At 37.6% G+C, this 25,751-nt stretch overlaps 1 protein-coding gene and 1 pseudogene across 6 annotated transcripts in view; one reads left to right on the top strand and one right to left on the bottom strand.

Moving 5' to 3' along the window:
- Positions 1-25,751, bottom strand: part of DOP1A (DOP1 leucine zipper like protein A) — a 133,849-nt gene that overhangs the window by 75,650 nt on the left and 32,448 nt on the right. For all 6 annotated transcript variants that reach the window (XM_043439529.1, XM_043439533.1, XM_043439532.1 and 3 more), the window contains 4 exons: positions 19,376-19,566; positions 16,028-16,209; positions 4,626-4,796; positions 1,100-1,289 (listed from right to left, as the gene is read on the bottom strand). In XM_043439529.1, coding sequence (XP_043295464.1) covers positions 1,100-1,289; positions 4,626-4,796; positions 16,028-16,209; positions 19,376-19,513 — 681 coding nt within the window. In that variant the 5' untranslated portion in view covers positions 19,514-19,566. The remainder of the gene's footprint in view (positions 1-1,099; positions 1,290-4,625; positions 4,797-16,027; positions 16,210-19,375; positions 19,567-25,751) is intronic.
- LOC122422834 lies at positions 5,205-7,797 on the top strand (annotated as a pseudogene).

Raw genomic sequence — 25,751 nt, 5'->3', positions numbered from 1 at the left:
AACTGCCCCAAACTGGAAACAAAGCAAATGTTTGTTAATCACTGAATGAACAAACTGTGGTACATTCATAAAATACTAGATAGCAATATAAGAGATACTGACACATATCACATATGCAAAACATGGATGACTCTCAAATGTGTTATACAAAATGAAAGACACCAGACAATGGCTAACACTGCATGATTCTACTTATGTAACATTCTGTGAAAACCACAATCTAGAGGAATAGAAAATAGAGCAGTGTTTGCAAGGGCCTGGAGGTGTAGGGGAATGGGAGAGACTACAAAGGGACACAGAAGAACTTTTGGGGGTGATGAAAATGTTCTGTATCTTGATTTTATAGTATTGGTTGCTTGTCTGTATGTATGTGTCAAATTCATACAACTGTACACATAAGTTAAATTTCAATGTATGCTAATTATACTTTAATTTAACCAAAATATGTATAAAAATCTGTCAGTTCATAATCACATGGGGAGAAAGTAAAGGATGAGTAATCACAAAGCTTTTTTTGGAAACTTTTCAAAAGGACCCTCTAGGGTTTTCTTGTTTTTCCATTCATTGTTCATTTTAAGAGTACACACTCTATACGCATAAATGGTTTCCCTCTGTTCTTAATTTTTAAATTAAAAAGTATAAGCAAGCAGTTGATGTGATTTTTTTTCCAACTATCTTTCACTGTCTGCTTTAGTAATACCTTCCTTTGCAAAAATCCCATTTAGAATCTGGCTATTACTTGGTCTAAAATCTGTCTTTCCTATGAAGAAAGCTATGATCCAAGAGAAGTTTCACTTTAGAAAAATAAAATGAGTGTGGCTATGTAAACAATGATCTGATAAGTTAGCAACATGGTAATAAAGACCATTTATTTGCTTGAATGACAGATAAGGAAGATAACATATAAATAACAATCCCTTTTCTATGAAAAAGAAAAAACTTGAAATTTTCCAAATCAATAATGTGACTATTTTGGTCTTTAAGTTCCTTGATGAAAAAATATAAGCCTCATGAAAACAAAAACATCGTTTGTGGCATGATTCTCAGAATCTGGCTATAAAGAAATATTAGTTAAATGAGCAAACACGTGTAGACCTACCATTAGCTCAATATCACTGCCAATTATATAAAGCTGATCTTCCATGGAAAGCTTCCGGTTCAAGTGGGCAAGAACATAGGTGATTCCAGGCAGACGCACAGCAGGACTGGTGAGAAGGCTACCCCAGAGGGCACTGTAGAAGGCTGACTGGTCCACTGCAGCAGCAACCTTTTCCAGTAAAGTGTTTGTTCTGAGGTACAAAACAAAGTGCTTTAAAAAGGGAAATATTTAGCTTCACATTGCTAAGCACAAACCATTATACTCTCCCAGAATGTATGAAAGCATCCTTGATGTAGTCATATGTTCCACCCTGGACACAAGTGGGGTGGATGGGAAGAACCATACAGGTCAGAGTCAGAGGACTGGGTCAAAGTTCTGGTTCCACCATTGACTAGCTGTATAATTTAGGGAAATCACTTAGTCTTTCCTAGTCTTTTCTGAGTTCAGTATCCTCATCTGTAAAAAGATAACAGCAAAAACACCTCCACAAGTCCCATCTACCTCAAGGAACTGTTAAACACACATATACTTTAGTTAATAGTTAGGAACTTCATAGGCTACAGTCCATGGGGTCACAAAGAGTCCGACACAACTGAGCAACTTCACTTCCACTTTTTTCATAGAAGAACATATCTTCTGTTGACTTTCTACAAAATTTTAAAGGATATTTCCTTTTCTTGGAAATCATATTACATAATTTACATCATGCGAAATGCCAGGCAGGATGAAGCACAAGCTGAAATCAAGATTGCTGGGAGAAATATCAATAACTTCAGATATGCAGATGACACCACCCTTACTGCAGAAAACGAAGAGGAACTAAAGAGCCTCTTGATGAAAGTGAAAGAGGAGAGTGAAAAAGCTAGCTGAAAATTCAACATTCAAAAAACGAAGATCATGGCAACCAGTCCCATTACTTTATGACAAATAGATGGGGAAACAATGGAAACAGTGACAGACTTTATTTTCTTGGGCTCCAAAATCACTGCAGGTGGTGATTGCAGCCATGAAATTAAAAGACGCTTGCTCCTTGGAAGAAAAGCTATGACCAACCTAGACAGCATATTAAAAAGAGAGACATTCCTTTGCCGACAAAGGTCCATCTAGTCAAAGCTATGGTTTTCCAGTGGTCATGTATGGATGTGAGAGTTGGACCATAAAGAAAGCTGAGCACCAAAGAATTGATGCTTTTGAACTGTGGTGTTGGAGATGATTCTTGAGAGTCCCTTGGACTACAAGGAGATCAAATCAGACAATTCTAAAGGAAATCAGTCCTGAATATTCATTGGAAGGATTGATGCCGAAGCTGAAACTCTAATACTTTGGCCACCTGATACAGAGAACTGACTCTTTAGAAAAGACCCTGATGCTGGGAAAGGCAAGAGGAGAAGGGGATGACAGAGGATGAGATGGTTGGATGGCATCACTGTCGTGATGGATGATTTTGAATACGCTCTGGGAGTTGGTGATGGACAGGGAAGCCTGGTGTGCTGCAGTCCATAGGGTTGCAGAGTTGGACATGACTGAGCAACTGAACTGACTGAATTAAACAACTTGAATGAATTATGCTATGACAAAATATAAGATGCATTATTCAAGATGAAGTAATACACAAGAATTGAATACACTGTTGTATAACAGATTCAGAATCAAGAGAATCTGATGAAGTTCTACTGTTTACTTGCTATGTGATTTAATACTAACACTGTAATCTCTTCTGGTCTCAACCTACTTATGCATTAAAAGAACATGTTTTCACATCTTTTTGTGTTGAATAACTGGCAAAACATAATGCTATGATCTGAAAGTTTTTGTCCCTTTAATATTTATATGTTAAAACCTGATGCCCCAAAGTGACTGCATTAGAAGATGGAGGCTTTGGGCACCCTCATGAATAAGATTAATGTTCTCATGAAAGAAATTCCAACAGAGCTCCATAGCCCCTTCCAGAAGGTCAGGATACAGGTAAAAGGTGCTGGTTGTGAATCTGGCAGAAGGCATTCACCAGAACATGATCATGCTACCACCTTGACAGAATCAAGAACAGTGAGAAATAAATTTCTGAATTTATTTCTGAATTTTTGCATTTCTGAATATTTTTGAATTTCTGAAAATAAATTTCCACTCAGTCTGTTTTTTTTTTTTTTTTTACAAAAGCCAAAGGACTTTCAAGCAAAAAGGACTAAGACACATAACAAGATAAATCATACAGATACCACAGTCATAAAGATCATTATTCAATTTCCACATTAAATTTTTAAAAAATTTATTATTATTTATTTGATTGCACGAGGGATGTTTTAATTGCAGTACGTGTGATCTAGTTCCTGGACCAGGGATCGAACCCAGGCTTCCTGAATTGGGAGCATAGCATCTTAGCCACTGGAACACCAGGAAAGTCCCCATGTTAAATTTTTAATTGCAACTAGCAGAGTTACAAAATCATATTGATTCTATGCTTCTGTTAAGAGAATAGAACAATTTAAAACAAAACTGATTCATAAACTAAATAAAATAAGCTCACATCATGTTTCTAAAATTGTCCTGAAACGGAAATTAATTTTTTCTCAAAGTAGCTTATAAGAGAGATTCAATATTTTCAGGGTTAGATTCCCACATCACTATGGCAGCAGATGAACATACAAAAAATAGAGTAACTTGTTTAAATAAATTATATAAATATAAATCATTACGCCTACTCATAAAGAAAGTTTGGTATTTTCTATTTCTGACATCTTAATTCATAACTTCGTTTTTGGTAAGAGTATCAGTAACAGAGACATTAAAGACACTTAATGCTATCAAGCACTGTATACCACTACTGGAGCCTGGCGGGCTACAGTCCACGGGGTCGCAAAGAGTTGGACACGACTGAGCAACTTCACTTTACTTTCATTTTCATTAACTTCCAAAGAAATAATAATAAGCTCCAAACAGACCAAATCATTTTCTTTGAAGAGTTAAAACAACAAGAGTACCATGTCAATAGCTATTGAAAGGGTACTGCACCTGGTGATAGGCTATTTTTAACAATTTAAAACTTGATGGTGCACTGCCCAATCTTCCATTCTTTTTATTAATCTAAATGTCCTATCTGTTGTATTATATTTTAAATATATATATTTTATATATATATTTATGAGTCACAATTTTTTAAGTGACTTACAAGTGCGAGGTGCTGGACAAAGTATTTCAATATTACAATTACACAATGGATGGTATGCTTTTTTAATAGATAAGGAAACTGAATAAAGTTCAGAAATATTGAAAAGTTTTCCTAAGCTCACATAGTGTCTGCCGAACTAGGATTTGAACCCAGTCCAGCTATCCAAGTCTATATTCTTATTACCCAGTTATATTTTCAGTGTGATACGCAGATTACATACACTACAAAAATCTTCAGGTCAGGTACCAAAGTGTTTAGAATAATCAGTTTTTGTGATGTTAATACTAATGATTTAAGGATGTTTGCTGACCCATTCATGACTTTGATTACTTAGCTGCAGCAATAACAATAGCATCTTACCTCTCATAGTACTCTGACCCTTCTTCTAAGCCAGGAAGAATACCAGTTAGCAATCCTTGTAGACCAGGCTTCAGTGTTTTACCCAAAGGCAGATAATATATCTCATACAAACTCAACAATGTTGGTTTCACTGACATGGCAGCATTTGCAAGGAGAGGAAAGAGTCCAGAACTGTTTTAAAAAATAAAAACAAAAGTGAGAGACAAAATAACTATAAAATATTAATTCATATATACCAACATGTGTGTATAAATATTTTTAAAATGAAATAGTAAGTTATACTGCTTAGCTTAAAATCGTATCTATCCTGTATAGTGATGACTTCTATATCCATTAAACAAACCTAGGTCTCTCATCTGAGCTTCATAATCATAAACCCAAAGGTCACCTAGCTGTTTCATAAGGCCTTCAAATTCCACAACTCGTAAACAGAACTCCCTCTCTTTCCCTTCCCCAAAACCTGATCCTTCACCTGTAATTTCCATTTCAAAATATGGCAACAGAAACCATCTGTTTGACCAAAAACTATACATCTCAGAGTGATCCTTGACCCTTAAAAAAATAAAAAACTTTAAACTGGAATCAGTCATCAAGTTTTCTCTCCAAGCCATTCTCCTAGATATTTTTTGTAAATATAATAAATTCTCTCCCTTTCCACCAGATAGTTCCTTAGAAGAGACCACCAAGATATCTCAATCATATCTTACCAAACATCATATTTTAATCATTGAACTATCCAGTACTGCTTCAGTATTGCTCTGAAGCAGCTGTTCTCAATAAAACCCTTCATTGGTTTCCTGCTGGTTACTGTCTAACTACTAACTGTGGCTTTAACATTTTGCTACTACATACCTCTGTACAGCCCATGCATGCTCACCAATATCACTCCTGCATCCTCTGCTCCAGCTACATTGAACAATTCCTCTCAAGTTCACTTCAAAACTTTCCACACTCTCTTCAGCGCCCAGGCCTTCACACATGCTATGCTGAAAGGCACAATCCCTGCTCCCTCACTTTCTCCTCATTGTCTGCATGACTCCTAGACTTTCAGGCATAGGCCTAAGCTGTTTCCCTGAGACTATCTCCTAATTAGACTAGGTTAGGCTCCTTATTAAATGTTCACATAGTACCCAATACTTATTTATTTCTAACAAATAAGTTATTTCTAGTAACTTTGTTTTACTAACAATAAGTAAATCTATTGCTGTGATAATAATAAGTAATGCTATTCCTTGCAGCAAAAGGAACCATCAACAAAGTGAAGAGACAACCTATAGAATGGGAAAAAATATTTGCAAATCATATATCTGATAAGCGGTTAATATCCAAAACATGTAAAGAACTTGTACAACTCAATAGGAAATAATAATCTAAGTACAAAATGGGCAAAGGACCTGAATAGACATTTCTCCAAAGAAGATACGTGGTCAACAGGTACATGAAAGGATGCTTAACATCACCAGTATCAGGGAAATGCTAATTAAAACACCATGAGATCGCATCTCACGCCTGTTGGAAGGAACATCATCCAAAAGACAAGAGGTAACAAATGCTGGTGAGGTTGTAGAGACAAAGGAACTCTTGTGCACTGCTGGAGGGATTCCGAACCAGTACAGCCACTATGAAAAACAGTATGGAGGGTCCTCAAAACATTAAAAATTCCACTTCTGGGACTACATTCAAAGGAAACAAAAACACTTTCTCAAAAAGCTATCTGAAACCCCATTTTCACAGCAGCCTTATTTATAACAGCCAAGAAATGGAAACCTAAGTGTCCACTAATGGATGAACAGATAAAGAAGCTGTGAGATATATATATATATATATATATATAAAATGGAATATTATTCAGTCATAAAATGAGGAACTCCTACTATTTACAACCTCATGGATGGATCTTTAAGGTATTATACTGAGATAAGTCAGACAGAAAAAGACTAATACTGTATGATCTCACTTGCAGGTAGAATCTTAACTAACTAACCAAAAAAAGACAAAAATAAAACCCACACTCACAGAAAAAGAGACCTCAAATTTGTGGTTATGAGAGGTAATGCTTAGGGACAGAAGGGTGTTAGAGGAAGGTGGTTAAAAGGTACCAACTTCCAGTTATAAATAAGTACTATGGATATAATGTAAAACATTATAGTTAACATTGCTGCATGACATACAGGAAAGTTCTAAGAGTAAACCCTAAGAGTACTCTAAGGAGAAAAAATTTCCCCATTATTCTTTTCTTCCTTCTTTCTGTTGTATCTAAATGACATGATGAAGTTCACTGAACCTATTGTAACCATTTCACAATATATGTAAATCAAACCATCTTTCTATATACCTTAAAATTATACAGTGATGTATGTCAATTGTTTACCAGTAAAACTGGGGGAGAAAGACTAATTCTGATAGGTAACTCTTAATATCAGAAAGCAAGAGGCCCTTTGGCCTGGCTGGATGCCCACTCTGCCTTTTGCTTCAGGTGTGTGATTAGTGGAACTGGTGTATATAGGGCAATAATATATCGGCCCTGCTGCCTGCCATTATGTCCGCTGCCCAGAAGGCCACTGCTGCGGTGATCTTCCTTTGTGGACTGGGAGACACAGGGCATGGATGGGCAGAACCCTTCACCAGGATCAGAAGTGCCCACATCAAATACAACTGCCCGCATGCGCTAGTTATGCCTGTAATATTACATATGAACATGGTCATGCCTTCTTCGTTTGACATTACTGGGCTTTCACCGGATTCACTGGAGGATGAAACTGGAATTAAGCGGCAGCAGGAAATGTAAAAGCTTTGACAGAGCAAGAGACGAAGAACAGCAATGCTTCTAACAGAGTGATTTTGGGAGGATTTTCTCAGGGAGGTGCTTTACAGCGGCACCTGGCTCTGACCACACAGCAGAAGCCGGCTGGTGTCACTGCTCTGGGCTTCCTTTCCAAAGGGCCCGATCAGTGGTTTGAGGAGAGACATGTCTATTCTTCAGTGCCAGGGAGATCTGGACCCTTCAGTACCCCTAATGTCTGGTGCTCTAACTGCTGAAAAGCTAAAACCATTGGTAAATCCAGCCAATGTAACCTTCAAAACCTATGGAGGCATGAGGCACAGTTCACGTCAACAGGAGATGATGGACATCATGCAGTTCGTCAGGCAACTCCTACCTCCCGTTGACTGACACCACTGTGAGGCCTTGTGCAGAAGTGCATACCAGCATCGTCTATTAGAAGACACACTCCCGCCTGTGCCCAACCCTGAAACCTCTGATGTCTGCAGTGTTAAAATGTTTTGCAAATACACATCAATGACACAGGCTAAATAAATTCTCCTCATGGGAAATGCATGATCTTTGAAGTTTCTATATACGCATTTGTATATGATATAATCCAGGATACATTAGTGTTAAACTAGCAGTATACACTAGTATTGAATATACTAGTATTAAGATAGAGAGAGAAGCAGCCAGCTTCTTTCTCCCAAATGTAATTCAGAAAAATAATAAAATACTGCAACCAGATTTTTTATTACATCACTTGAAAATTATTGGCATTCTTAACAAAAACTTGTTCAGATATAAATGAGCAGTTAAAACATAAATAGTTTATGTGTCTGGTGACTTAAGAATACGGGCTTACACCCCAAACTGCCAAGTCACCATGCAGCATCTGTATTTTTATATATGTGGTCATATATACCTAATGATTATAATGCATAATAAGAATGAGGTGTTATTACATTATTCCTAATAAAAGGGATAATGCTTCTAAGTGTCAATAAAGAGCAATATTGCTATCTTCAATTAATGGCCCTTTTATTTTGGGGAACAGCTTTTTCTTTGCTGAATATACTTTGTTTAATACTCTTTTTTTTCTCTCTAGAAATGTGTCCCTTCTTTTTTATCCTTCACAACAGGCCAAATATTTCCTCTTTGTCACAGACACCTGCTGTCAATATGTGCTGTAATTTAACATTCTGGATTACACACATGATGGCACTGAAAATATATTTATATTGACAGAAAGAAACCAGACACCCTTTCAGAGTTTCTACACTACTTCTTAAAGTGGACCTTTAGCCACAGTTTAGACCTGCAGAGTTACTAGAATCTTCAGTCCAGGTAACGAGAATAATTCTGTGGTTGTATCTTCTTGTAATTAACTGAAAGAATAATTAGGTCATATTCTAGGAAGTTCTGGGATATTTAAGGCTGATCTTAAAAACTGTAATTTCTAAGATGATTTGCTCTAAGGTGATTCTCCTCATAGCATAAAATTTACTTATTTTGCACATAGGTTTGAAACCAACTACAGTAGGAAATGAACAGTTCAAAAATTTTGCTTTACTCTTGTTTGCCAATGGACAAACAAGAAATTTTCACGTAGTCAGATGATCTTTTAAAGTTAGCTTTTGTGCAAACATAAAAGTAGCAATTATTTGATTTTAAATAGATATTTCATATTATTGGTTAAAATTACTTGAAAACAAATTTCTGGGTAAATTTGTTTAGTCAGAACTCAATACAAATAGTGTAGTTCCTACACAGTTTAATATACACCAAAAATGTATGCTTAGTATTTCTGAACTGTTGTTAATTTTTCTGCTGAATTCCAATTGATTAGAACAATGTTAGGACTGCATCTTCACAAACGGGTGCTACTTGATGATAGAAATGATTTGGTATGGACCACAGATGATGTTAATAATTAAGCCATATATTTATGCCTGGATTTACAATTTTTAAACAATCACTAAGTCATTTTACTTTACCTACAAGAATACAAACTGTTGCTTCACTGACACAAATCAGTGAGATCTAATTTACAGCAAGAAATACTCCATTGAAACATGGCGCTGTAACGTGAGAAAATGTAAATCTTTTGCATGGTTTCTATCAATGTGAAATAAAATTGAATTCTGACTTAAAAAAAAAAAGGCAAGAGACCATGACTCTCTTTATTTCTGTATCCTAAGACCTTAAAACCAAGTCCTGCCTTTACAAAGTGCTTAATAAATGAATTAAGAATCTGTCTTGCTCTTACTTTATATAGAAAACAGAGGTCATCTAGTGGGAACTCCCTCAACTTCCCACATTTCTGCCTTCAACTTTAGGTACAGTGTGACGTAAAACTACATTAGCAGCCTCTTCATAGCTACCTTGCCTCAGGGTCCACTGTCTACCTTTCTCAGGGCCCTGCTTTATCCACCATACTTTTTCTTTCATATAATTTCTTTCTTCCTCCACTGACAACTGTGCTTAAATCTTTCCCAATGACTCTAAAAAGAGAACAAATGACAACAAAATTCTAAAACCTTTATCTTAATTACTTCCTGGCCTGAAGCTGCCTTCCTACTTCAACTTTTGGAGAAAAAACAAACAAAAAAAACACTTTCATCTATTACCTTCTGATAAGTCTACCTGTTCTATTAAAACAGTTCTCAATATCATCACCATTCTCTACTAAAGGCCAGATTTGTTGGTCTACTTTCAGTCCTGACTGTTTCATTTATCTGTAGTATTTGATACTATTCACCACAACTTTCTCTTGAAACTCATTCCCCTTTTGACTTCCAGGTGAGCTCTGTCTCCTGGTACATTTTCTATTTCTGACTCTTGTTTCTTTCCACTGACTACTTTCCGTCCACCTGCCCTTTAAATAATGTAACTCCTAAATATTCACGAGAGAAGCCTGGCAGGCTACAGTCCATGGGTAACAAAGTGTTGGATAGGACAGAGCAAATATTCACAGAATGGTCTTGTTCCTTTTCCCTACTTATTATTCACAAGGTACTGGTTGATCTCAGTCATTCTCTGCCACTTGAATGCTGTCAGCTGTAAAATCCCTCGCTAGGATTTATATTAGCAAAAGTTTACTTTACATACCCACTTAATATTTTATGGGGCTCAAATTGCACATCCAGTGTTCTTAGTGACAGCTTAGTGTACTGTATCACATTAAAAAAATTAACTTGAAAACACAATATGTTTTATCATGTAACAGGTTACAGAACTTTAAAAGTATTTGTATTTAATTATGCTAAAGCATAAACCTTGAGATTAAACTACTAAAAAAACAATCCAACATAGTACAAATTCTAGTTTTTAAATTAGCTATACTCTAAAAAATACAGAATAACAATTTTACTCCATACAGTATGTGTATGTAAGAATGTCTGCCATATTTAGACATAGTATTCTAGAATTAATTTATTCTTCTTATATAACATACTGTTAATAAAATTAGATACACTGCAACTTTGTGAAATAGTTGTTTCTTTTTTTTTTTAGTTGTTTCTTAAGATAAACTTTCTGTTTAAAAAGTAGCAGGCATGAGTTATAAGGAAAAGTTTTGCCTTAAGGAAAGAGTTCCTTCCTTAAGGAAGGAATCTGTCAGTTATTACATGTAACACTGATTGAGCAATTCTCTCTTTTTTTTAAAGTGCTCTTCAAAGAGTAGTAATTATCAGTATTAAAAATACCTATTACTGACTTTCAAAACATCCACAAGGAATTTAAAGAGAAGAAACATACACAGTAAGATAGATCAATGAAATCAAAAGTTTGTTTTTAAAAAGACTAACAAATATGATAAACTCATGACAAGGCTGACCAAAATGTACAAAAGGCTATCTGCATCTCTGGTGTCAAGAACAAGACAGTAAAACTAAATATGCACATGTGAAAAGAATGAAATAAGATCCCTATCTCATGCCATTCACAACAGTTAACTCAAAATGGATTAAAGACTTAAATATAAGGCCTGAAATTAAAAACAGAGGAGAATATATACATAAAAGTTCCTTGACATTGGTCTTGGCAATGATATTCTTGGACAGGAAACCTAAAGCAAAGGCAGAAAAAGCAAAAATAAACAAGTGGGACTGCATCAAACTAAAAGGGAAGAGAGGATAAGATATGGGGAAGCCACAATGAAAAGTTCTAACATATTTTAAATCACAGCTCCAAAAAAGGAAGAGAGAATAGATAGAGTAAAGGCAATTTAAAAAGACTCCAGAATTGATGAAAGGTATTGACTCAAACCCGTTCACGGATCATGGTCTTGTTGTAGTGAAGACACTTGTGCAACTCAAAGAAGCTATGAGCCAAGCCATGCAGGGCCACCAGAGACAGATGGGTCATAATGAAGAGTTCTGACAAAACGTGGTCCACTGGGGGAGGGAATGGCAACCCATTCCAGTATTTCTGTCATGAGAACCCCATGAATCATATAAAAAGGCAAAAAAATGTGACACCAGAAGATGAGCCCCTCCAGGCTGGAAACTGTCCAACATGCTACTGGGGAAGAGTAGAAGGTAGCTGATAGCTCCGGAAAGAATAAAGCGTATGGGCCAAAGCAGAAATGATGCTCAGATATGGATGTGTCTGGTAGAGAAAGTAAAGTCCAACACTGTAAAGAAAAATGGTGCACAGGAACCTGGAATGTTAGGTTCACGAATCGAGGTAAACTGGACGAGGTCAGGCAGAAGATGGCAAGAGTGAACACAGACATCTTAGGAATCAGTGAACTAAAATGGACTGGAATGGGTGAATTTAATTCAGATGACCATTGCATCTACTACTGTGGGCAAGAACCCCTTAGAAGAAATGCAATAGCACTCATAATCAACAAGAGTCTGAAATGCAGTACTTGGGTGCAATCTCAAAAACAAAAGGAGGGTCTTGGTTTGTTTCCAAGGCAAACCATTCTACATCACAGTAATCCAAGTCTACTCCCCAACCACTGATGCCGAAGAAGCTGAAGTTGACAGATTCCATGAAAACCTACAAGACCTTCTAGAACTAACACCAAAAAAAAAAGATGTCTTTTTCATCACAGGGGAATGGAATGCAAAAGTGGGAAGAGAGATCCATAATAACAGGCCAGTTTGGCCTTAGAGTACAAAATGAAGCAGGGCAAAGGCTAACGGAGTTTTGTCAAGAGAGCATGCTGGACATAGCAAACACCCTTTTCCAACAATCCAAGAGACAACTTTATACATGGATACCACCAGATGGTCAGTATCAAAATCAGACTGATTATGTTCTTTGCAGCTGAAGATGGAGAAGCTCTCTACAGTCAGCAAAAATAAGACCTGGAGCTGACTGTGGCTTATATCATGAGCTCCTTATTGGAAAATTCAGGCTTAAATGGAAGAAAGGAAAACCACTAGGCTATTCAGGTATGACCTAAATCAAATCCCTTATGATTATACAGTGGAGGTGACAAATAGATGCAAGAAATCAGATCTGGTAGACAGAGTGCCTGAAGAATGATCAACAGAGGTTCATAACATCATATAGGAGGCACTGACCAAAACCATGACCAGGAAAAAGAAATGCAAGAAGGCAAAGTGGTTGTCTGAGGAGGGTTTACAAATAACAGAAAAGAAGAGAAGTGAAACGCAAGGGACAAAGAGAAAGATAAACTGAAGGCAGAGTTTCAGAGAATAGCAAGGAGAGATAAGAAAGCCTTCTTAAGTAAACAATGCAAAGAAATACAAGAAAACTATTAAATAGAATGGGAAAGACTAGAGATCTCTTCAAGAAAATGAGAGATACCATGATAATATTTCATGCAAGGATGGACATGATAAAGGACAGAAACGGTAAGGACCTAACAGAAGTAGAAGAGATTAAGAAGAGGTGGCAAGAATACACAGAACTGTACAAAAGAAGTCATAATGACATGAATAACCATAATGGTGTGGTCCATCACCTAGAGCTGGATACCCTGGAGTGTAAAGTCAAATAGGCCTTAGGAAGCATTACCACAAACAGAACTAGTGGAGGTAACGTAATTCCTGATGAGCTATTTACAATTCTAAAAGATAATGTTGTTGTTAAAGTGCTGCACTCAATATGTTAGTAATTTGGAAAATTCAGCAGTGGCCTTAGGACCATAAACAGTCAGTTTTCATACCAATTTCAAAGAAGGGAAATGCCAAAGAAAGTTCAAACTACCAGACAACTGCACTCATTTCACATGCGAGCTAGGTAAAGCTCAAAATCCTTCAAGCTCAGTCTCAGGAGTACATAAACTGAGAACTTCCAGATGTACAAGCTAGGTTTGGAAAAGGCAGAGGAACCAGAGATCAAATTGCCAACATTTGCTGGATCACGGAGAAAGCAAGGGAATTCTAGAAAAACATCTACTTCTGCCTCACTGACTACACTAAAGCCTTTGACTGTATGACAACAAACTGGAAAATTCTTAGAGACGGGAATACCAGACCACCTTACCTGTCACCTGAAAAACCTGTAGGTCAAGAAGCAACAGTTAGAACTAGACATGGCATAGCTGAACAGTTTCAAATTGGAAAAGGAGTACAAGGCTGTATATTGTCATCCTGCTTATTTAACTTACATGCAGAGTACATCATGCGAAATGTCAGGCTCGATCAATCACAAGCTAAAATCAAGATTGCTGGGAGAAATCAACAACCTCAGACACTGCAGATGATATCATTCTAATAGCAGAAAGTGAAGAGGAACTAAAGAGCCTCTTGATGAGAGTGAAAGAGGAGAGTAAAAATACTGGCTTGAAACAACATTAACAAAACTAAGATCATGGCAACCAGTCCCATCACTTCATGGTAAACAGAAGGAGAAAATGTGGAAGCAGTGACAGTTATTTTCCTGGGTTCCAAAATCACTGTGTGCAGTGACTGCAGCCATGAAATTAATAGACACTTGTTCCCTGGTGGTCCAGTGGATAAAGAATCCACCTGCAATGTGGGAGACCTGGGTTCGACCCCTGGTTTGGGAAGGTCCTCTGGAGGAGGGCATGGCAACCCACTCCAGTATTCTTGCCTGGAGAATCCCCATGGACAAAGGAGCCTGATGGGCTACAGTCCGTGGGGTCGCAAAGAGTCGGACATGACTGAGTGACTAAGCACAGCACACACTCCTTGAAAGGAAAGTTATTACAAACCTACACATCATATTAAAAAGCAGAGATATTACTTTGCTGACAAAGTTCTGTATAGTCAAAGCTATGGTTTTTCCAGTAGTCATGTATGGATATTTGAGAGTTGAAACATAAGGAAGGCTGAGCGCTAAAGAATTGATGCTTTTTCGAAACATGTATATTATCAAGGGTGAAACAGATCACCAGCCCAGGTTGGATGCATAAGACAAGCGCTCAGGGCTGGTGCACTGGGAAGACCCAGAGGGATCAGGTGGAGAGGGAGGTGGGAGGGGGGATCAGGATGGGGAATACATGTAAATCCATGGCTGACTCACGTCAATGTATGGCAAAAACCACTACAATATTGTAAAGTAATTAGCCTCCAACTAATAAAAATAAATAGAAAAAAAAAAAAAAAGAATTGATGCTTTTGAATTGTGGTACTGAAGAAGACTCTTGAGAGTCCCTTGGACTTCAAGGAGTTCAAACCAGTCAATTCAACCTTCAGCGTTGAATGAATATTTAATTCATTGGAAGGACTGATGTTGAAGCTGAAGCTCCAATACTGTGGCCATCTGATGGGAAGAGCAGACTCACTGGAAAAGACCCTGATGCTGGCTGGGAAAGATCAAAGGCAAAGGAGAAGGGGTTGGCAGAGGATGAGATAGTTAAATAGCATCACTGACTCAATGTACATAAATCTGAGCAAACTCCAGGAGATACAGAATAGAGGAGCCTGGTGTGTTACAGTCCATGGGGTTGCAGAATTGAATACAACTTAGTGACTGAACATACATAACACTGATTCACATATTTTAAAATCCCAATGAATCCCAACCAGGATAAACAAAAAGGTGAAAGTGATAGTTGCTCACTTATGTCCGACTCCTTGTGACCCTATGGGCTGTAGACCACCAGGCTCCTCAGTCCATAGGATTCTCCAGGCAAGAATACTGGAGGGGGTTGCCATGCCCTCCTCCAGGGGACTTCCCAACCCAGGGATCTAACCTGGGTCTCCCAAATTGTTGGCAGATTCTTTACCGTCTGAGTCACCAGGGAAGCCCATTTATCTCTAAATGTTGTGCTGGTCGCTCAGTCATGTCTGACTCTTTGCGACCCCACGGACTGCAGCCCGCCAGGCTCCTCTGTCCATGGGATTCTCCAGGCAGGAATACATCACAGTAAAACTGCAGAGTACTGGGAATTCCCCGGTGGTTAAGTGGCTAAGACTCTGTGCTTCCATTCCAGGGGATCCAGGTTTGATCCTGTCAAGGAACTAAGACCTCACAAGCTGCACAGTGAGCCATAAATAAATAAATAAAACACAATGCTTTTAAATTTAGGTAAATTTTTCTAATGTACTTTTTTATCAAAATAATTACGACTGATACTGAAAACTTTCATCATTAAGGAGTTTTCAATTGCTTAGCTTTTACTGCAAAAAACATATAAAAGTTTAAAAATACTTTATTTACATGCAAATACATAGTAAAATTATCTCACCTATATAAAAAGAGATCTTTGGCAAGTCGCTTAGGTCCAATGATTTTGAAGATAATTTCATATGTTTCAAGTGCCTTCCGATGAACTCCACCCGGTAATGCTGGATGTAGGCATTGAGCTAGGCGCTTGCCTATGGTCAGCTTTTTGGGTACTACTTGGTATTTTGCATTATTTTGTAAAACCTTGAAGAAAACATCTTAATTCAGTTGAGAAAGAATACTGCATTTCATTTACTTCCATTTTCTAGCATAGTATTATCAAAAATCCTTGATATAGGACTTCGAAGGAGAAAAAATTATAGAGGGTGTAAAAAAACTTTTGTTTTTGCCAGTTACATTAGTAAAACTAGATTGAAAATTAAAATTTAGGATTTAAAAATGTTTACTAATTTGTTAAAAAAATCAACTTGTAACATGTAAACAGAAATAACATTTTAATGAAAAATAATAGTATTTTCCAAAATAAATTTGCTCAGAAGAAAGGTACTGATTTAGATTTTTGCAAATCTTTTAACAGCCTTCAACCTTTTTTTTTTTTTGATACACTGTTCGAAATATATTTAGAAAACTGAACCTCAACAAAAATATGTAGTTGGAAGAGGAACAACCACTGCAGTAGCATATCATATTACAGCAAGAACACACATGAGATTATACTTGTCCATTCGCTTTCACTCATTTCCCAATAGGAACAAATAGATATGCTGTATTTATTCAACCGCCACATTTCTTTAGAAAAGATGGTCAAGGTAGAATTTATAGACGATGCAAGCTCACAAATACCACCCAAAGGAATTTAATTTATTTAAATAGTAGAAGACTTATAAATGAAGTTCTTCAGAGTATTATGGCAAAATGCTAGTAGTAGAAAATAAACATTCAGAACGAATATGGTACAATAGATGAGAACTGGAATTGAGATGAAACACAAAAGAAGTCCTTTACTTTAGAAAATATAGAACTGGGGTTAAAATATATAAAGTGAATATTCTGCCAAAGGCAGTACAAAAGCAGAGCACTAGATCCTTCCAGTTCATAAAAAAAATCAAAAACTGAAGGGTCTGAGGTCCGCTTAGATATATCATTTTCAATGGTCTTCCCACTACAAGCCTTCAATCCAGTCTGAAATTGGAGGTAACCAATACAAATAAAATTAGACTTACAAATGCAAAGTAAATCAAGGGCACAATATCAATAGGAATTCAACTACAAAAAAATTTTTTTTTAAACTAGCTGCCTTCCATTTCTAAAACATTAATTTGAATTTTAGATGTAGGGGCAAAGAATCAATATTTACACATATTTGAAAGAAAAATATAAATAATTATTACCAGCAGTACCTCTGTAGAAGGAAAGTTAATGATCTATAACACAAAATGCTTCAATAAAGAAATTCTACTAATACCAAATAAAAGTTTTTAATAAAGCAAAATACAGCACTATTTTCCAAAATCATTTGAGTTAGAAAACTTGTATAAATAAGGTGAAAATTTAGTATATTAATAAATGATAAAATTTTAAACTAAAACTTATTTAGACTATCTGCAACTAATTCATACATATATAACCCTTGCCTTGTATCACCATGACTTTAGCTAAGTTTCACTGATGCTAAGTTTCACTGATATCCTATGTTGCGGTATCTGGATACAGTGAAATCTGTTTTCATGATATTGATAACTATAAAAAATTAATTATGTACTTAATTAGGCAAATTAATTTCCAAAGTTTAATGAACTGCTTTTACACACAGTTCCTGCTAGTAGTGTGTCAGTCGCTCAGTTGTGTCTGACTCTTTTCGACCCCGTGGACTGTAGCCTACCAAGTTCCTCTGTCCATGGGATTCTCCAGGCAAGGATACTGGAGTGGGTTGCCATTTCCTCCTCTATCCAACCCGGGGATGGAACCCACATCTCTTACATCTCCTGCATTGGCAGGTGGGTTCTTTACCACTGGTACCACCTGGGAAGCCCCAAACATACATTTTACATCCAGGCAGTTCTTAGTTATAGTCAGTGCCTTTTACAAAAGTGTAAAAAGCTTTTTACAAGCCTAAGTTTCTACTGTCTTCAGAAAAGAGACTCTTCAAGATAAATAAAAACCTAGCTACCTTTAAACAAACTCATACTTTTAGATGCAATTTCTTGGGGATATTGTAAAAATTTTGAAAATTTATCAAACCTCAAATGATAAATTTCAGAAGTCAACATGTCAAAAAGAAGTTTGTGCATATCATTTTAAGATAAATCCATGGCACATTTAAAACAGAAGTTTTTCTTTTTAAATTATCAGGGTAATTATCTATAGTAAGTATTAAAGTTGAAAACTATTGTCCTTGAAATGTATTTCAGGACAAACTGTATGATAAACTGTCTGATGTTAAAATAGTTACGAGAAGAGCTCACTTTTCCTATCTGTTCCCCTGGTCCACTTAATATTTAGAAGTATTCGTATTCAATACATGCTATTAAAAACAAACCTAAAGAAGCCCCCAATATCAAAACTATGGGTATGAAGTGAGAAAATTTTGATGTAAGGTGTTTTAAAAAAAAGGGGGGGGGTTCAAAATCCAAAGCTACAAGTTGAGCAGCGATGCCACCGTATTAACAGTGGATAAAAACCAGACATGTCAAGAAGGATCATTCAAGGCCTAGCTCCAAGGCCTAAGCAACTGTTTGTCACTTTTGTAAAAAGCACTGACTCTAACTAAGAACTGCCTGGATATAAAATATTTCTTTAATGCTATATTCCATTTGGAAAGGACACAGCAGTTACTGCTTTCCATGTGCAGCTCTTCATTTTGCTGCCAGGAACTCCAGAACCATATCTGACACTCAATTATAAAAACTTGTTAACCTTCACGGTTAGCATATTTGTTTCCTAATCTTGCATTTATATGTAATAATAGATTAACTATATTTTTCAAGTACTGTTGTGGTTTTGGCCTCAAAAAAAAAAAAAAAAAAAAAAAAAAAAGCCTAACTACAAAGGCATGCAATTAATGATGTAAAATAGCAGAATCAAAAGTAATTCAGCCTGGCACTCTGTGATGGCCTGGAGGGGTGGGATAGGGAGTGGGGAGGGGGGCTCAGGAAGGAGGAGTCATATATAATTATAACTGATTCTCGTTGTTGTATGGCAGGGAGCAACAGAACATTGTAAAGCAATTATCCTCCAATTAAAAAATAAAAAATAAAGAGGAAAATGTTCTAGATTGGAGAATTTTAAAAAAGTAATTCTGAGGTTATGTTTTTAAATTCTTTACTTCAAGGTTCAGAGAAATCCAGAAAATACAGATGCAGATTTCTGATTTTTATCCCTTCTTATGAAATGAGCAAGACAGACATACCTTATTAAGTTTTCCAAGTGCTGATATCAAATCCGCCCACTCACTGGAGTATTCAAAATTCTTCAGTGCTTTGTCAACTGCAGCTACATAGTTCCTGTATTTGGAGTCACTCAATAACTCCAGCTCTTCTGTGTTCATCCTCCCACAGCGTCCTCCTAGAGACCAATTCCAAAGTCATGTAAAATCATTACCTACAAAAACAAAGTGTGCAGGAGAAACCAAAGTTACAAAGGAAAGTATTAAAATGGGTTCAGAGCTAATGGCTAACTTTAAAATGTGTTTTGAGTTAGAAGTGATCAACACTCTAGGCAGCTAGCATTCAGGGTCATGGAAGTATTCAAAGACAGCTTCAGACATAACTACTCATGTGTTCCTTCCTAGGAACTGGAGAAATGGCTGTGAGAACTTCGGGTTTACGAAGAAGTAGGAAATATTCCTGCACTTAGTTCAAATTAAAACCATGTTATTTCTCTGTCATATTTTCCAATATAACACTTCTGATACACATACACCTCTTCCTTGTTTTGATCCTAAAATGTAGTAAGACTGGTTAGATTAGAAACATCAGGGACTTTAAAAACAACAATAGAAAAAAAAAAAAAAGGAATGACTTGGAGATCATCTTATTTTATTAAGCAATAAAAGTATGGGCATATAGTATGAAAGAACATCAGCTTTTTGGAACTAATAAAACTTCTAATAAAACCGGGCTTCCCTAGTGGCTCAGTGGTAAAGAATCTTCCTGCTAATGCAGGAGACACAGGTTTGATTCCTTATCCAGGAAGACCCCACATGCCTCAGAGAAATTAAGCCCGTGCACCACAATTATTGAAATTGTGCTCTAGAGCCTGGGAACCACAACTACTGAGCCCATGGTGCCCCAACTACTGAAACCCACGTGTCCTAGAGCCCACGCTCCACAACAAGAGAGGCCACCATAATGAGAAGCCTGCGCTAGCCCTGCTCGTCGCAACTAAAGAAAAGCCCGCAAAGCAACGGAGGCCCAGCAAACAAAAAAAAACTTCTAATAAGACTGACAAGTATATGTGATAGTTTAAAATATGTCCACAAATTCTTTGATATTACTTTAAAAAATCAGTGCCTAATTTTCCAGTCCCTTGGGCTGGATTCTGGGACTCAGTTCTAATTAAATTAATAAGGTAGAAGTGACAATGTGTAATGGCCAAGACTAGGTCATAAAAGCACTTCAGCTTCGTCCCTGCTCTCTCTCTGTTAGGTCACATGCTCCGGGCAAAGCCAGCTGCAACAGCACAAGGACACTTCAAAGAGCCTTATGGAGACGTTCCCGTGGTAGGGAACTGAGGCTTTCTGCCAACAGCCTTGTGAGTGAGCCATCTTCGAAGCAGATCCTTCATCCCCAGGCAAGTCTTGATTTGACTGTAGTACCAACTGACATCTTGACTGATTTCACGGGAGACTGTATGCCGGAACTACACAGCTAAGCCTCTTGAATTCATGATCTACAGAAATTCTGCTGCCCTAGGCCACTGAGTTGGGGAGTAATAGCTACACAGCAGTAGAACAGATAACTTAACACACAGAGTACTAACAAGGATTTAATTGAGGCTCAATTGTAAAATCAATGTGGGAGGACCCTGGTGGTCCAGTGGTCAACAATCTACCTTGCAACGCAGGGGACAAAGGTTTGATCCCTGGTTGGGGAGGATCCCGCGTGACAAAGGGCAACTAAGCCCACGCACCATAACTACTGAGCCCGCACCTAGAGCCCGCCAGCTGCAACTACTGAGCCTGCACCTAGAGCATGTACTCTACAGCACGAGAAGCCACCACAATGGGAAGCCTGTGCAATGCAGCAGGGACCCAACATGGTCAATAAATAAATTATTTAGTTAAAAAAAATCAATGTGGGGACTTCCCAGGTGGTCCAGTGGTTAACAGTTTGCCTTCCAATGCCTGGGGTGTGGGTTCTATCCCTGGTTGAGGAGTTGAGATCCCACGCACCTCAGGGCCAAAAAACCAAACATAAAACAAGCAGTATTGTAACAAATTCAATAAAGACTTTAAAAACAGTCAACATCAAAAAATCTTTCCCACACCTACATAAAAACCACTTCAAAATGAATCATCTAAATTTAATAGCTGGAACTATAAAACTCTTAGGAGAAAATATAAGAATAAATTCTCATGATTTATTCTAGGCCTTCTTAGGATTTCTCAGAAATAACACTAAAAGCACTACAAGCAATACAACCACAAGCAAGGGGAAAGAAATGAACTGGACTTCATCAAAATGAAAAACCTTTGTGCTTGGGCTTCCCTAGTGGTCCAGTGGTTAAAAATCTGCCTGCCAGTGCAGTGGACATGGGTTTGATCCCTGATCTGGGAAGATCCCAAATGCTGCATGCAGGACAACTTAGCCTGTGTGCCACAACTACTGAAGTCTGCGAGCCTAGAGCCCATGCTCTGCAACAAGAGAAGCCACTCAATGAGAAGCCCATGAGCTACAACGAAGAGTAGCTCCCGCTCCCCACAACTAGAGAAAGCCCTCAAATAGCAACAAAGACCCAGAGCAGCTGTAGATAAAATAAATCAATAAATCTTAAAAAAAAAAAGTAAAGAAATACCTTTGTGCTTCAAAAGATGTCATCAACAAAGTAAAAAGGCAACTGACAGAATGGAAGAAAATATATCTCCCATATTTCTGATGAGACACTTGAATCATATAAATAAAGAACACTTACAAATCAATAATAAAAGGACAAATAATTTAAAATGGGTAAAGAGGGGGAGGAGCCAAGATGGTGGAGGAATAGGATGGGGAGACCACTTTCTCTCCTACAAATTCATCAAAAGAATAATTGAATGCAGAGCAAACTTCGCAAAACAACGTCCGATCGCTAGCTGAGGTCATCAGGCGCCCACAAAAGCAACCCATTGTCTTCGAAAGGAGGTAGGACAAAATATAAAAGATAAAAAGAGAGACAAAAGAGCTAAGGATGGAGATCCGTCCCGGGAAGGGAGTCTTAATAGAGGAAGTTTCCAAACACCAGGAAACCCTCGCACTGGTGGGTCTGGGGGAAGTTTTTGAATCTCGGAGGGCGACCTGACTGGGAGGGGAACAATAAATAAAACCCACAGATTACGTGCCTAAAAGCAACTCCCAGAAGAAAAGTACCCCAGACGCCCGCATCCGCCACCAGCAAGTGGGGGCAGACCGGAAAGGAGCCGGCGGCATTGCTTAGGGTAAGGACCGGGCCTCAGTGCCCTGAGGAAAATCGGAGGGAGCTTTTGTGAGTTACCAACTTAAACTGTGGGATAGCAAAATAGAGAGAGATAATTAACCCACCCAAACACACTGCCGGCCGTTAGCAGAACAGCAGAACAAAGGGACCGAGCAAGTCCAGAGAAGAGCTCGCAGGCTGCAGACCGCCCAGCCCAGCCCCGCCAGAGGCAGGGGGGAGGGGAAAGGGGCAGGCTCGGCCCCAAGGACCGCATCCCCTACCACACAGCAAACAGGCCTCCAGTTTCTAATCAAAGACCTCCTGAGATTCTGGATGGTCAACATCCGCCGGGAGGGTTGCTGTGAGACACAGGGCGCAGGCACCCGACTGGCACAGGCGGGGACTGGGGCTGGGATGGAGGAGGGGAGATGAAAGAAATCAAAGAGGACACAAACAGATGGAGAAACATACCGTGTTCATGGATTGGAAGAATCAATATTGTCAAAATGGCTATTCTACCCAAAGCAATCTATAGATTCAATGCAATCCCTATCAAGCTACCAACGGTATTTTTCACAGAACTAGATTTCACAATTTGTATGGAAATACAAAAAACCTCGAATAGCCAAAGTAATCTTGAGAAAGAAGAATGGAACTGGAGGAATCAACCTGCCTGACTTCAGACTCTACTACAAAGCCACAGTCATCAAGACAGTATGGTACTGGCACAAAGACAGAAATATAGATCAATGGAACAGAATGAAAGCCCAGAGATAAATCCACGAACCTATGGACACCTTATCTTTGACAAAGGAGGCAAGGATATACAATGGAAAAAAGACAACCTCTTTAACAAGTGGTGCTGGGAAAACTGGTCAACCACTTGTAAAAGAATGAAACTAGAACACTTTCTAACACCATACACAAAAATAAACTCAAAATGGATTAAAGATCTAAATGTAAGACCAGAAACTATAAAACTCCTAGAGGAGAACATAGGCAAAACACTCTCCGACATAAATCACAGCAAGATCCTCTATGACCCACCTCCCAGAATATTGGAAATAAAAGCAAAACTAAACAAATGGGACCTAATGAAACTTAAAAGCTTTTGCACAACAAAGGAAACTATAAGCAAGGTGAAAAGACAGCCTTCAGAATGGGAGAAAATAATAGCAAAGAAGCAACAGACAGGATTAATCTCAAAAATATACAAGCAACTCCTGCAGCTCAATTCCAGAAAAATAAATGACCCAATCAAAAAATGGGCCAAAGAACTAAACAGACATTTCTCCAAAGAAGACATACAGATGGCTAACAAACACATGAAAAGATGCTCAACATCACTCATTATCAGAGAAATGCAAATCAAAACCACAATGAGGTACCATTACACGCCAGTCAGGATGGCTGCTATCCAAAAGTCTACAAGCAATAAATGCTGGAGAGGGTGTGGAGAAAAGGGAACCCTCTTATACTGTTGGGAATGCAAACTAGTACAGCCACTATGGATTCCTTAAAAAACTGGAAATAGAACTGCCATATGACCCAGCAATACCACTTCTGGGCATACACACTGAGGAAACCAGATCTGAAAGAGACACGTGCACCCCAATGTTCTTCGCAGCACTGTTTATAATAGCCAGGACATGGAAGCAACCTAGATGCCCATCAGCAGATGAATGGATAAGGAAGCTGTGGTACATATACACCATGGAATATTACTCAGCCATTAAAAAGAATTCATTTGAATCAGTTCTAATGAGATGGATGAAACTGGAGCCCATTATACAGAGTGAAGTAAGCCAGAAAGATAAAGAACATTACAGCATACTAACACATATATATGGAATTTAGAAAGATGGTAATGATAACCCTATATGCAAAATAGAAAAAGAGACACAGATGTACAGAACAGACTTTTGGACTCTGTGGGAGAAGGCGAGGATGGGATGTTTCGAGAGAACAGCATGTATATTATCAAGGGTGAAACAGATCACCAGCCCAGGTTGGATGCATGAGACAAGTGCTCGGGCCTGGTGCACTGGGAAGACCCAGAGGAATCGGGTGGAGAGGGAGGTGGGAGGGGGGATCGGGATGGGGAATACATGTAACTCCATGGCTGATTCATGTCAATGTATGACAAAACCCACTGCAATGTTGTGAAGTAATTAGCCTCCAACTAATAAAAATAAATGAAAAAATAAAATAAAATAAAATGGGTAAAGAATCTGAATAGTCATTTCCCCAAGGAAGATACATGAATGGTCAATAATTACATGAAGTGATACTCAACATCATTAACCATCATGAAAATGCAAATCAGAACCACAAAATATTTCACTCACACTAGGATTGCTAAAATAAAAAAGACAGTAAGTACTGACAAAGATATGGAGAAACTGGTACCCTGGTACACTGCTGGTGGGACTGTAAATTGGTGCTGCTGCTTTGGAAAGTAGTCTGGCAGTTCTCAAAATGTTAAACATAGAATTACCATACAACCCAGCAGTGCTACTCCTGGGTATGGTACACATACACAAGAGATGAAAACATGTTCACACAAAAACTTGTACATTAATATTCAAAGAAGCATTATTCATAATAGCCAAGAAGGGGAAACAAATCAAATGTCCACCAACTGATGGATGAATAAATAAAAAACAATGGAATATTATTCAACTATAAAAAGGAATGAAGTGCTGATACATATGACAACATGGATGAACTTTGAAAACATTATGCTAAGTGAAAAATATCATTCACAAAACAACACATATTTTATTTTATTTTTCTATTAAATGATAGTTGTAGTGGTAGAGAATTCTATTATTTTCTTTTTTTTTTCTTTTTTAATTTTTATTTATTTATTTTTTTGTGGGTTTTGTCATACATTGATATGTTAACCAATCATGCTATAATGGTATTAAGTGAATAACAGTTACATAATCACAACAGTAAAAGATGTTTATCAATTTTCACAATCAACAGCCAGACAAAAAATAAAAGATAATTACAATTTCAAGCTATAACGGAAACATGATTAACCTAACAATATAAAATAATATAAAATAATTACATACAATTTAGGGGGTTAAGTAGAGTGATGGGGTAAGTGGAATGCATACATGCACATGTTTTCATCTACCCAATCAGTCTATGTCTTTTGGTTG

This window comes from Cervus canadensis, chromosome 20, assembly GCF_019320065.1.
Source record: "Cervus canadensis isolate Bull #8, Minnesota chromosome 20, ASM1932006v1, whole genome shotgun sequence".
In the NCBI taxonomy this organism is placed as follows: Eukaryota; Metazoa; Chordata; class Mammalia; order Artiodactyla; family Cervidae; genus Cervus; species Cervus canadensis.
The sequence above is the reverse complement of the archived record's forward strand: the minus strand, read 5'-3'. Positions and strand labels throughout refer to the sequence as shown.